Source organism: Schistocerca americana, chromosome 2, assembly GCF_021461395.2.
Source record: "Schistocerca americana isolate TAMUIC-IGC-003095 chromosome 2, iqSchAmer2.1, whole genome shotgun sequence".
NCBI lineage: Eukaryota > Metazoa > Arthropoda > Insecta > Orthoptera > Acrididae > Schistocerca > Schistocerca americana.
Window position 1 is genome coordinate 684,875,623 of NC_060120.1, and position 14,042 is coordinate 684,889,664.

The 14,042-nt window shown below is 40.3% G+C and overlaps 1 protein-coding gene across 1 annotated transcript in view; it reads left to right on the forward strand.

Moving 5' to 3' along the window:
* Window positions 1-14,042, forward strand: part of LOC124594336 (kelch-like protein 10) — a 159,976-nt gene that overhangs the window by 39,990 nt on the left and 105,944 nt on the right. The window contains exon 4 of the mRNA XM_047132705.1: window positions 6,233-6,512. Within this exon, the coding sequence (XP_046988661.1) occupies window positions 6,233-6,512 (280 nt within the window). The remainder of the gene's footprint in view (window positions 1-6,232; window positions 6,513-14,042) is intronic.

Here is a 14,042-nt window from a genome sequence, read left to right on the forward strand (position 1 = left end):
AAATGTCCATATTCTGTCACTCGCTATATGAAATCTATTAGTCCTATAGAAAAAATGAAGAGAACCTTTCTGTAGGAAAGTTAACTTGTCAAATTTTGTACTGGGATATGTTTTGGCTAGAGGTCGTAATTCTCGAATTATTCAGGAAAAAATACAAAAGTGTCCTTCAAATGCGTTTTTTCTCTAATAACTCGAAAATAATACTCTCCAGCAAAAACGTATCCCAGTACGAAATTTAAGAATGTTAAATTTCCTAAAAATAGGTCCTGCTTATTTTTTTTCTTTCTGTATGGCTAATAGTTCGCACATAGCAAGCTAGAGAACATGAAAATCTCGTTGTGATTTTTGAAGGCGTTGCGGGCTGTATAAAACCCCTGAATTTGTGTAGATGCGATTGCAGGGTCTGGAACCTGGCAGAGGGGATGGAAGTGAAGCACGCACAGAAAGCAGCGTTGAGTAACTCGTAGCAGGAGACGTTAACCTCCCACAGTGATACCTCGCCGTGACGTCACCATGATGTGTACATGCCCAGTTTTGACCATTGGGAATGTCTATCGACTTGTGTGATTATATCGAGTTCTGAGAAGTGAGAGATACCGTATTATACTTAGTGGTATTTGATGGCTTGTATGTTATAACTTACATCCTAAGATGTGGTGTTTCAAACTACCAACACATTCAGGATCTCTCGAAAATATATCAGTACCGATACGATTTAATGATACTAAATACTGACATATCAGCAGTTAAAGCCTTCAGGAGATGTAAATCAAAGACTTAGACTTAGGAAATCAGATGCAGTTGGTTCGAAATCTGCTACTCCATTTCTTTTCTTCTTTTTTTTGTAACCTTAGCTTTTCTAAGAGATTCTATGACTTTTTTATTCATTTAATAAAAGTGTATTCTGCAATATTCGACATTAACAGATATAAGACTGCTCTCTCCCTAGAGTAAGCAGTCATTGTCAATCATTTGCAAATTATGCATGAAACACAGAAACGACAGTAAATATTCGAAACACATCGATCATCCAGTAAAATAAACTACAACTCAGAATACAGTGTTTAGAAAAGACTGAAACACTTGAAAATAAATTGAGAGGCCACTTAGTCTCAGCCGTCTATGAAGTAGAAAAGAAAATTTAGAAGCTAGTTATTTTAAGGAAACTTCTTTTCCAAACAAGAACATCTTCAAATAAAGTACACGTGCTGACAGAATATATGCTGGTACCTGTACAGCGGCGCTAACCATAGCGTGTAAAACTTCACCTGGCCGGATGTGCGGGATGCGTCTGGGCCAAGGCTCGACATGTCCCGTCTCTGCTCGTTCCTTCCCAGAAGGACTCGGTACAGCGCTACATTTAAATCAGTATTGCGTTGCAGCATTTTGCGGTCGGCACAGCCCTCTTCAGTTCGGCAGAATTGTGTTGACAGCGCTGTTTACCCTTTTCTATTTGTTCCTGGTATAAAGGACATTTACAGGCCCATTGACTGTTTGCACAAAAAGAGGCATTCTAGCGATCTGTTCTCACAAGCCTTTAACAAATAATGGGAATGACAAAACAGAGGGATGAGAATTCTCAATACATATTACGCAGTTGCATATGCGAAGGGTGCAACAAATTTGCTATGAAACGATGTTACAATACCAAGCAGAAGAAATTTAAAGATTTAGTTGACAATGAAAGAGCAAATAATTACGACGATCGGCAGATAGTATTCATTGTTCTGTATATCACGAAGCACTTTGTGCTAAATTTGCAGGCATGCTGTACTTGGAGAAACTGGCGGTATGAACAGTAAAATTTCTGACGTCGCATGCATTATTCAAACAGTTTGCGATGGAACTGAACGAAGAATATGGAGACCCAATATATTACTACAAATCACATTGTCTGCCTGGAAAGATTTTTCGATTTACAACTCGATACTACTGAATTTATGAAGGAAAAAGGAGTACAGGAAGGAAAATTAGACCATCCGGAATGGATTGCAGATTTCGGATGTTACGCGAACTTGACTGCACACTGCCTACAGTAAGACAATGAAAGGTGAGAAACAATTTCTTTCTGATTTGATGGGGGTGCATCTAAAAAGAAAATTGTGTTCTAGAAAGGATACATTCTGCCAAACGCAATCCAATTCCACTGCCGTTAAAGAAGACGCGAGGCCTGAAGAATTCATTGTAGCCTTGAAAGAATTACGATGATAGTTTCCTAAACGTTTTGAAGACACTGCAGTCTTAATCTCTTTTCGAGCTGTTTTCGAGACTCTCTGCCGTTTCACTTGAAAGCGCTCCTGTGCAAGTGCAAATGTAAGTGATTGTCCTGCTAGGTAATTCCTGTTTTCATGACAAATCGTTTTACATTAAAACTGTGCAGGTCGTCTTAGTTACTTTCCTTAGAGTTTCCACGTCTCCACAACGAGGTTGCAAAAGTGTTACAATATTTCGATGACATATTTGTGTGAAGGACCTTTTTCCGTTTATGAAACTATTAAGTTACGATCACGTGGCAACCCGAGTGCGAAAATCTATGAAATTGTCTGTGTCTGTCGGTATGCTGAAGGTATTCATGTATAATTCTAATTTCGTTCTAGACGGCTGCAGATCATCATTGGTGTCTGTTCTTTCAGACATGTCCGAAAGAACAGACATCATATCCATATAAGTATATTTAAGGTACTTGTCTACCGTTCAACTCTCGAACATTGCGCGGGAAAAAACGTGCGAAGTTTGACTTCTCTTATTTTATTATGCTGATCATTTCTCCCTGTGTAGGTGGGTGCCAAAAAATATTTTCACACTCTGAGGAGAAAGATGGTGACTGAAATTTCATGAGAAGGTCCTGCCGCTCAGGAAAAACGCCTTTGGTTTAGTGACTGCCACCTCAATTCGTGTGATATATCCGTGGCACTCTCTCCCCTATTTCGTGATAATACCAAACGAGCTACCTTTCTTGGAACTTTTTCCACGTCCTCGTCAGTCCTATCAGATGCAGATCCCACACCGTACAGCAACACTCCAGAAGAGAGAGGACAAGCGTAGTGTACGCCTCTTTAGTAAGCTTGTTACATTTTCGAAGTGTTCTGCCAATAAATCGGAGCCTTTGGTTTGCTTTCTCCACAACATTATCCATGTTATCCATGTGATCGTTCCAATTTAAATTGTTCATGGTTGGGATCCCTAAGTATTTAGTTGAATTTGCAGCTATTAAAATTGTGTGTTTTATCATGTAACAAAAATTTTGCGGATTCCTTTTGGTACTCATGTGAATGACTTCACACTTTTCATTATTTAGAGACAGTTGTCAGTTACTCCACCCCCCCCCCCCCCCCCCCAATACCGATATCTTGTCTAAAATCGCTTTGGAATTTTTTTCATGTGATGACTTTATAAGACGGCAAATTACAGCATCATCTGAACAATGTAAGCGGACTGTTCAGATTGTCTCCTGGATTGTTTCTGTAGATCAGGAACAACGGAGGGCCTCTTAACATTTCCTTGGGGAAAGCCAGATATTATTTCTGTTTTACTCGATGGCTTTCCGTCAGTTATTACGAACTGTAAACTTTCTGACATGAAATCACGAATCCAGTCATACAACTGAGACGATACTGCATAGGCACGCAATTGAATTACTAGTCGCTTGTGAGGAACGGTGTCAAAAGCCTTCTGGAAGTCTAAAAATATGGAATAAATTTGACGTACCCTGTCGATAGCACTCATTAATTGGTGAGCATAAAGAGTTAGCTGTGTTTCACAAAAACGATATTTTCTGAATCCGTGTTTGTTATTTGTCTGTAAATAGTTTTCTTTGAGGTGATATGTAATGTACGAGCACAGCCTCCATGATACTGAAAATTTGTTTTGTTTGTGAACTTCCTTGTTACGAAATGTGAAATATAAAACCAAATTATGGGCAGTGCACCTACACTCCAGACAGCGTGCCATGGCAGTGGGGGAAATGTGCAGCGAGGTTGAGCGCTATGGCACACGTGCCAGGACACGGCTAAAAATCTGAATACTTTGTCACCCCTGCTGTACTGGAATATTCCTGCTATAAATTTTGTCATTGTTTCATTTAAGAGGCCTATTCGGAAAGTAAGGTCCGATCGGTCGCAAAATGGAAACCACTGTGAAAATCAAACATGTTTTATTTGCAACAGTTAGCTACACCTTCCAGCTACTTCTCTACATAGTCGCTGCTCCGATTTAGATATTTGTCGTAGCATTGTACCAACTTTTTAATACCCTCGTCATAGAAGGAAGCCGCCTGTGGTTCCTACCAATTCTCTACGCTGATCTACAGCTCGTTATCTGTGTCAGAACGTTGTCTTCATAGCTAGCGGCTCATGTGAGTAGAAATGAAACTCAGGGAGAGTCAATTACGGGCTCTATTGTGAGTGATCAAACACTTCCCATCGAAAATGCTGCAGGAGCACCTTCATTGCCCCTTCAGAGCGCGACCAAGAGCTGTCATGCAGAAGGAATTGTATGACAGTTATGTTGTGTGGGCTGCATGGCATCAGGCGAAATCTCACACCAGCCATCATACTTGGAGGGAGACACTATTGTTCTAAGCATCTTAACGTGCTCACTGCGCGCTCAGAACTGAAAAGAGCGACGTGACGCGATCGATGGGCATACTAGAGACATTGCCCAACACATCTGTGGAAAGATTAATCGGATTTCTACAGTGGACCCCATCGGACCTTGCTTTCCGAATAGCTCTCGCAGTTCCATGCAGCACCTGTTGTGATTTAGAGTCGTCTGCTGACAAACTGCAACCGGTGCACGCCACTCAAGGAGTGCCTCAACAAATAATAAAATATTACACAAATATTTAAATTAATACAGATCATCATATACATAGAAATGACAAATTTCTGTGATGTTTAAACACTATTATGATTATAATATGACAGTAGTTCAATAAGTAATGCAACATTTTTTTTAAAACCAGGTTAATTTTATTCAGGATTCCAATACGCATATTATTTTCCACTCTTTTGGCTACAAAATCCAATTTTTCGACATAATATCCGTTCAAATCGACTATCTTAAGCAACCTCACTGCGAGGGTCTGTATGCCTGCATGGTACCACTTCTTTAGTCGACGCCAGAGCCAGTTCCTTGCTGCATATATAATCTCCATCCACACAGTAGTTCCCACGGAACGTGCCCTTCATTGGGCCAAACAGTTGGCAGTCGGAACGTGCGGGATCTGACTGTAGGGTGGATAAGGAAGTACAGCCCAGTGAACCTTTGTGAACTCTTTTCGCGTGTGCAGATTTCTGTGAGACCTTTGCAGTGAGGTGTTTATTTATGATCCGTTGATCACCTCGAATGAGAGCGTTCGCCAGTTCCAACACTGCAAGATTCACAGCTGAGTGCGGCCGGGCGGCAATGGAGAGATTTGCGCGACCTTGTTGGATGATGACAGAAGCTTTGCCGGGCGGATCACCGTGCTTTTGTTCACTGCCCGGTCTCAGCAGAGATTTTGCAGGCGCCTATGACTATCTGTAATGCTCTGGTTTTTGGCCAAAAGAATTAGTGATAGCTTTTTGCCTGGTACGCACCTCCGTTACAGATGCCATTTTGAAGCCTACGTATAGCGTCCACATCTATCGGAACTCCGTGAAAATGTAAGGGCTGAAGCTGGAATATTCCACGATGTCCCACAGCAAATTCTGCATTTGTTCAATCGAAACTGGCCGAGAAAAATAATTTACTGCATTTCTTATTGAACACACCTCTACACTTACTTGATTCATAAAGGGCAAGGATACAGAAAACTTCGCACCTTTAGAGTTTACGAGAAAAATTTAATTCAGCTAAATTCTGTACCCTCACACTACTTCTTCCATTTTACTGTGCCTAAACTAAAACGAATACCAATGTTCGGCCGGCCGAAGTGGCAAAGCGGTTCTAGGCGCTTCAGTCTGGAGCATCGCGACCGCTACGGTCGCAGGTTCGAATCCTGCCTCGGGCATGGATGTGTGTGATGTCCTTGGGTTAGTTAGGTTTAAGTAGTTCTAAGTTCTAGGGGACTGATGACCTCAGATGTTAAGTCCCATAGTGCTCAGAGCCATTTGAACCATTTGGACCAATGTTTGGTTCAAAGAGCGCTTACAGACGCTATTGGCTGTTGTGTCACGTGGTACGTTGCCCTCGCTACTGCGCGTTGCCTCACCGCCCGGTTTCTTACCGCATCTTAACGGCACGCGCGCAGGGACCACTTCTGCGAGGAGCTGGAGAAGACGGCGCGGCTGTACACGCTGCGGAACTTCGTGCGCGTGGCGGCGGACAGCGACGAGGTGCTGCAGCTGCCGGCCAACGAGCTGCGCGCGCTGCTCGCCGACGACGACCTCAACCTGCGCTCCGAGGAGGCGGCGTGGGAGTGCGTGCTGCGCTGGATGCAGCACGACCCGGCCGGCCGCCGCGAGCACCTGCTGCCGCTGCTGCGCGCAGTGCGCCTCGGCCTGCTCGACACCAAGTACTTCCTCGAGAAGGTAGGCGGCCGCTGGCGACGGCTTAGCCCGCGTGACACCAGCTAAACTACTACACTACATGCATATCTGAAGACTTTCTTTCTTCTTCTTTCGCCTTTGCCCCGCATCGGTGCAGGGCTGGCATGGTTATAAACGGATCTGCCATGCTCAGTTCTGTCACCACCCCATTACCCCCTCCTCCACGCCCCCCCCCCCTCCCCAAAGGGAAGGAACATGTGTACCTCAACTATCTGTCCATTATTCATGTGCAAATACTAAATGTTTTGAATCGTGTAACTGATTAGGGACATGGGTACCCCCATGGTATACACCTATAGAATATGGGAAGGTACCTGAAAACCGTATCCGGGCTGGTTGTCACACCGACCCTCGTCGTTAATCCACAGTGTGGTTTTGATCTGGGCCCGGCGCATCTCCCTGGGCCGGAAGCGGCGCTTTAACACGCATGGCCTCTTGCAGTTGCTTTACGATTGTTTAAGGTGTTTTAAAACCGTCTGACAACCCTCGTCCCTCCCGTGCACAGGTACTCTATCTCCCACTTTCTCCTTCGCCCTTCATTTCACCTCTTCCCCTTTACTGCATCTCATTTCCTGCTTACCCTTCCTTCTCCTACTTTGCATTCGCTTTTCACTACCTTCACTCATCTTTGCCGCCGCCTCCCCAACTTCCTCCACCCCCTTCTACCTACACACCATTTAGACCTTCAACTCCATCACTACTCCTTCATTTTACTTAAATATTACATAAATACATCGCAGGCGGCCGCTGTGGCCAAGCGGTTCGAAGCGCTTCAGTTCGGAACTGCGCTGCTGCTGCGGTCGCAGGTTCGAATCCTGTCTCGGGCATGGATGTGTGTGATGTCCTTAGGTTAGTTAGGTTTAATTAGTTCTAAGTCTAGGGGAATGATGACCTCAGATGTTAACTCCCATAGTGCTTAGAGCCATTTGAACCACAAATACATCGCAGTGTAATTAAGCGATATAATACATGTACGACAAACTACAGTCGAAGAGCTATTTTTAGATGAAGTTGAAAGTTTGCTGCTCTTCTGAGCAAATGAACTGCTAGTACAGCCCTCATTTATTGAATCTATGCCTTGTTATAATCAAACTCAAGATTCAACTCATCAGTTTTTCTAACACTATCTGACTTTGATTAAGATAAAGGATAGTAAAAGGGTAGCTCACAATTACGTAGATTGTGCAACTTAGTGAAAGCCAGGCGTAGTATGAGTATCTGGAAACCAATGAATAGGGAGCTAACTTGTAGCACCCCACCAAAATAAATAACTAGGAAACATTTCCAACCTGACGTCATTTATAAAGAGAAAAAAGCACAATTGCAAGCTATCAGCCCCAGCAATAGACCCAGCGGTCAAAATTTGGTCCATAATTCTGATAGTACGGATTTACGACCTTCTGAATGCATAGCTTTTAAACTTTCCAGCGCACTGGTTGCTTGTCATTCACTCTACCCCACTGCAGCCGCCTGACTCCAGAGTACAATGTATTTCCTATTGTCAGCTTGTTGAAAGTGAGGGTCAGGAATTTCGAAATCTTCTTCGATAAGACATGTTTTTTGTATGAGAGAAATAAGTAAGTAATATGTGTACGTAATATGTCATCCTCACGCACATATAAATGCAATACTATTTCAACAGTATTTTCGATTGATATTCTGCAGCTGTATATACGTCTCAAAATGAAAATCAGTAAACCTAAGAAACTGACGAATTATTAGGAAACGTAGTTAATGATTTTCGATTTACAATTTAATCATGTCAATTACATTTAACAACAGCGCATCTCGTGCAAATATACTTAATTTTAACAGTGTCATCGTTAAAATCCAAACAAAATAACGCACAACAGCGGTATTAATCATTAAATAACACTACACTACTTGTTTAATGGACACTCATTTGTTTCATTCGCTTACCCAGCATTTAAGAATCACAACATAAAAATGTTAAAAGCAAAAACATCACTGGCCTCAGCTATGCGATTGACAACTGGTGCGCGTGAATATTTAAAACGTGTACTTTCAGAAGGTCATAACAGCATACTATCAGAATTACGGTTCACATTTTCGCGGGGGTTCCATTTCTGGAGCTGGTATCTTGAAAGTGTGCTTTTTCCTCCTTAAAATAAGAGATCAAGATGGTGATGTTGAAACGTCCCCTTTGAAAAATTATACAAGACTTTGCTTAAACTGACACACAATATTTTTTTGTGCAACTCAATCTGGCTTTCAATAATCCCTACAAAAGAATGGCCCTATCTAACATTAACCTATACCTTTCATAAATCATTTACCTCACAAAAATCTTCGTTACTCGAACTACTGCAATATAGCGAGCGCCACTTCTGCCAGCTAAATAAAAGATTCAAACTACGGAAGGCACTAACTACTGATAGGCATAGTTAGCAAATGAAAGATTTTAATAAAGAACAAACAATGTATTTACCTTAATAGTCATAATATATATAGCACTTCATGACATCCATTCTTACAAATGTACTGTTTCTGATGGACACACCTCCGGATTATCCATTCTCAAAAATCCGCCATCTCACTTCCCCACATCCACCACTGCTGGCGGCTCACCTCCAACTGCGCAACGCTACGTGCTGTTAACAGCCAACTGCCCAACACTACAATGGCAGACAACAATGCAAACTAGCCATAAACTGCACACAGCACAGCCAGTGATTTTCATACAGAGCGCTACGTGGCGTTACCAATAAGAAAACCTAACAGCCTACTTACATACCCCCATGCTCCCCACAAATTTTACAAATTGTTTTGGGCAGTGGCCAATACAGATTTGAAAAAATTTTTCATAATCATAATTACAATAACAAGAAATCAAATACACACACTTATTGATACAATGTTGGTCAAAAGCTAAAATTTTCTCACAGTCCATAAAGACAGTCCTGATCGTTCATCACAGTAAAATAGCAGTGTTTTTCTCAAAGTCTGAGCAGTAAAAGAAAATGCACACGGAAGTAGTGGATTTCCATGCAGTCTTGAAGAAGTAGTGTTGTCCTTCCAACGGAAAGACAGTGCTGACCCTCGACATGCAGACAGGTAATGGGCCACAACAGAGCAAACCCACAGCGGAGTCAGTCGAAGTTTTGAAGAATATTGGTAGGTAGGTCATCACAGAACTGACCACTGTAGTCTTGTTAGAGATTACGGTATTGGTGGGCCACCAGAGGTGCAGTCCTTGTAGAAATAATGGTGTTGGTGAGTCATCAAAGGTGTAGACCCACTGTAGTCCTTGTAGAGATGGCTAGCAGCCATCCGTTGCGACTGTGCAGGTGCACAATCACCATAGAAGAGTCTTGTGGACAATATAGCAAGTCCATGAACCACAACTTGTGCACTCCCAAATTTTTTTTAAGATGTCCTTAGAACCAGCAATGATGTTATCCAGTCCCTTTCTGAATTATTAACACATGTGCAAACACTATCAGTCCCTACTTCTCACATATTGTCCTTATAGTATGACCATCAGAAATGTGTGCAGTGAAATGTAACTTACAAGTTACTTAATTTGATGAACTGGTGTTAATTACAATTTTATAACATAAGAATACAATGACAAAGGTACAAAATACATCATTAAAAACATAATAATACAGATAACATTTGTAGTAATACAGGCTTCTTAAAACAATAGAAATAAACATATACATCAGTGTTACAGGAATTATGACATAAGTAAATACATAAAAGATCAGAATAACTTTTAAAACATCAACTTCACACATGAGCATTAAAAAAAAAAACAGAATAAATAATGTCTAAGCATCTTTACAAGGCAAATAACATATTTTCAGAAAAATTCTAGAACATAAATCTTATTAGCTAAACACATACAGACAGGAAAAACACAAATTCACATAGTGTAATAACACAAAAATACAGGACAGGGTTTGTTTTCAGTGTAACATTTGGTACTGCAGTCCAACCCAAAACTTCATTCCATAGATCTTTCGTCTTATTCCAACACTTGTTTCCACCAAAAAAATCCAATACAAGCTTGCTTTCTGTATTTATACGTTCACATATTTCTTACCTCATTATTTATTTTCCATTATCTTACCTCATCATTTATTTCCAAGAAAATCCTACCTAAACCTGTTGTCCCTAAACCCTACTTTTTTGTTCATATCCTCTTTCAAAATACTTTTTTTTTGGCCAAACCATTTTCTTACAGCTTCTCAATGCATTTCTTTCCATTCATCACAGCTCGTTCTCTTATATAGCCTACCCCATCTTAAGCTAACTTAAATCTACTGAGCTCAGATGCTAAACTAAGGGATGAGGTAATGCAGCAGCGCAAAACAATTAACACAAACAGCAATGATAAAAAATTCAAATTGGCAAAGCAAGCAGCATAAATTAGCACTGCAAATGCAATATTACAACTAATATAAGGCAATGCGCAGCAAACAATAAAAATAAATCATTAGTAAAACTGGCTTAACAGAATAATACCAAGTCAAGATCAGTAACACTACGCCTGGCAAACAGCAGCAGCAAATGCAGTAACTTACACCTAAACATGATATAGCTCAAGCAGAAAAAATATTACACTAAAGACAACAATGCAGTTAAGGGAAATGTCTATTCACATCTTAATGTCTATGTAATTAAAGTGGTGCACCACAACTTATTCTACGAGAAATATTACCAAGTAGTTGAAAAGAAAATTATGTATGCAAGTCCTGCGAAGGGAAATGTCTTTTTGTGGTCCTTCGTTTTTTTTTCTTAAGTAGGTCATAAAGTTATTATTTACTGGATCTGTAGGCATAAAATATCTATATTAGTACATCCATTAAATTTTATTGTAACCAATGCTGCAGTGCAGCCGGAAACTAGATATTAAACAAAATAGGTAAAGAAAGGCGTGAAACATCATTCACTAGCCATATGGCATTTCATAGTGCAGAAAACAATCTTTCAACTAGCAAGACCCTAGATGTGAAATGTTTCTCATCATTTCATTTCAGTAAATATCATAAATTAAGAGCTCCATAGTGAAATCGTATGTTTTCAAGTTCGGGCGTGTCGTATTTGCGATGCTTTCTACAAATCAATGTCAATAGTGAGGATAATGGCCTCTTTTTTTTTCTACCTAATGGCTTTTTCTCCAGGCGACTCGCACAGCTGGTCGCCCATAACGCATTACATCAAGGTCACTTAGTTTTCTAACCGAAATATTTACGACACCAGTTTACACTACAGTGACAGTCTCATAAAAAAAATTTCACGGGTCGAAAATTTGCGTTGCAAATGTGTAGAAATAAAATCCTATGAATATAACAGCGTCCAAGAAATTTTCGCCGGCATTGTGATACATTCATGCATTTACACACATTTTATAACTCTTTAAAGTACGATTCACGGTTTCCAACATCCTTTTTCACAAGTCAGAGTCCCTAACCACTATTCATTATTCCTTACCTTATTACACATGTACATATTCGTCGACACTTCTTCAATATTTCATCATAATAAATACGTAGCATAATCAAATTCCTCATGTAGCATCAGCTTATTGATCATAAACATACCTCAACAGCATAATACACATCGTCATCGTAATAATAACATCATAACACCTCAGTCAAATCTCAAAAACGTTGTAGCTTTCTGCAATAATTTCAAAACCTAAAAAATTCTCTGCTTATTTCAATAGTGTCATCTACCTCAAACATACTTTAAAAATCATGATCCCGTACCAAATATGACATTCAAAGCTCTCATAGTATCACAATGGTTCCGAAAAAATATGAACAGTTCACAAAGCACAGACAAAATACAATTTCATAAGTGTGAAGTTATCCAACTGTGTAATTACGTAAACATCTGTCACTGATGTAGTAAAATAAATGTTTATCTCTCTCAGTTAAATGATCAGATAGCTGTGTAATTCTGTGTTAGAGAAACATGGTACCGATGTGTAAAGCTGTATAAGCAAATACCATATTAGCTAGGGCTCCTTGTGCTTGCCAAACACATGGTACACAGGGTAAGCGTGTACCCCCTTGAGGATCAATGTAATTATACCCTCAGGTGTAACAAATAACAGAATGAAATGAATCAGGGAAAACCTTTGTATCATTGTAATTCAAAAATCTTTAAAAATAAATGTTTTAAGTACAAAATTAATCACTCAAATACGTGTCCTTTAGTGCTAAATACGCGTCTTGCTGTAAGATAATTCTGTGGAAGTGTTGCAGTTATCTTCCTCCAAAATCTAAGTTCTGCAGAAGTCAATGTACTTACCTCAGCATGAACAAAAGTGAAATGCTATGCATATAGATATCCACAAAAGTTACTACTAAAACATGTTTTACTTTCCAGAAGAATTCAGAAAAACTGTGCAGATATAAAACAGAAACACCGCAAAAGCAACATTGTAAATGGTCACTCATTAGTAACGTTGTGATAAAGTCGTGTAGCTGTCACATAAACTAACCACTGTGTCATCTGGTATCTCACAGAAAGTACTTTAAATCCAGAATGTATTTTCAAGTAAACCAAAATGTTGCATTAAAATCTCATTAGCAGTGCCAGTATATGTTCTAAGTATGTAAGCCTGATAGTCGTTACGTAATCGTGCAACTAACAGGCAAGAATGTACAAATAACAACATTGTGCCGTCTGTTCACTATAACAATGCAGTCGTAATTTCTGTTTAAAAATGTTCTCTAGGTTTTAGGCTGGACAGTTAACTTCAAAACATTGTTGCATGTGAACAGTTGCTCAGTGTGACAAAATTGTAATAGTGGCGTGAAGTGAAAAGTTTTATGGCAAAGACTAAGTTAAAAAGCGGATTACCTCTCAATAAACGGTTTTACATGTGAAATGTGGTGCAATCCTTTACTCTTCCTAGTACGCAGAGTTTCAACTTCAACGCAATTATCATGTGGTATACGTCGGTAAGGAATGCTAAAATTTTTCTCAAGGTCAGCGTCTACGTTATTTTCTGCTGCGCCAGCCGGCGCACGTGGCTGCCTGCAGTGCGAGTCATTGTCTGTCTCTTTGTTGGCACACGTCATTATTGATATTTGGAGACCTAACTTCTACAAATTCACCTTGTCGAGAGGGCCCTACCCTGTTTGAATCCCACCAGTTCTGGTGCAATTCAGGTCTGTCGTTACGATCATATCGTCTGTCGTCATGTCGGTAGATTCCATAGTTTCTTTCTTGTCGGTCACGTGGTGGAGAATTTCTCCGTGAATAGTAACTGCGTGCTGGACCGTTGCGTCTGAAGTTATTCTGTCTCCCTTGATAATAATCATTTTGGTTCCCATATTGTCTGTTTCTCTGATTGTCTCTGTGATTGTCATTACCGCAGAGAGGTGATCCTTCCCTGTAATCCTTACTACTCTGCCAACGGTTGTCATACGGGTGGTATCTGTTTTGGTCACGATTTGCATTGTAGGAATAGCCTTGTCGTGTCCATTTATTATTTCTGTCATCGCGGAATTGTGACGGATGTGACCTGAA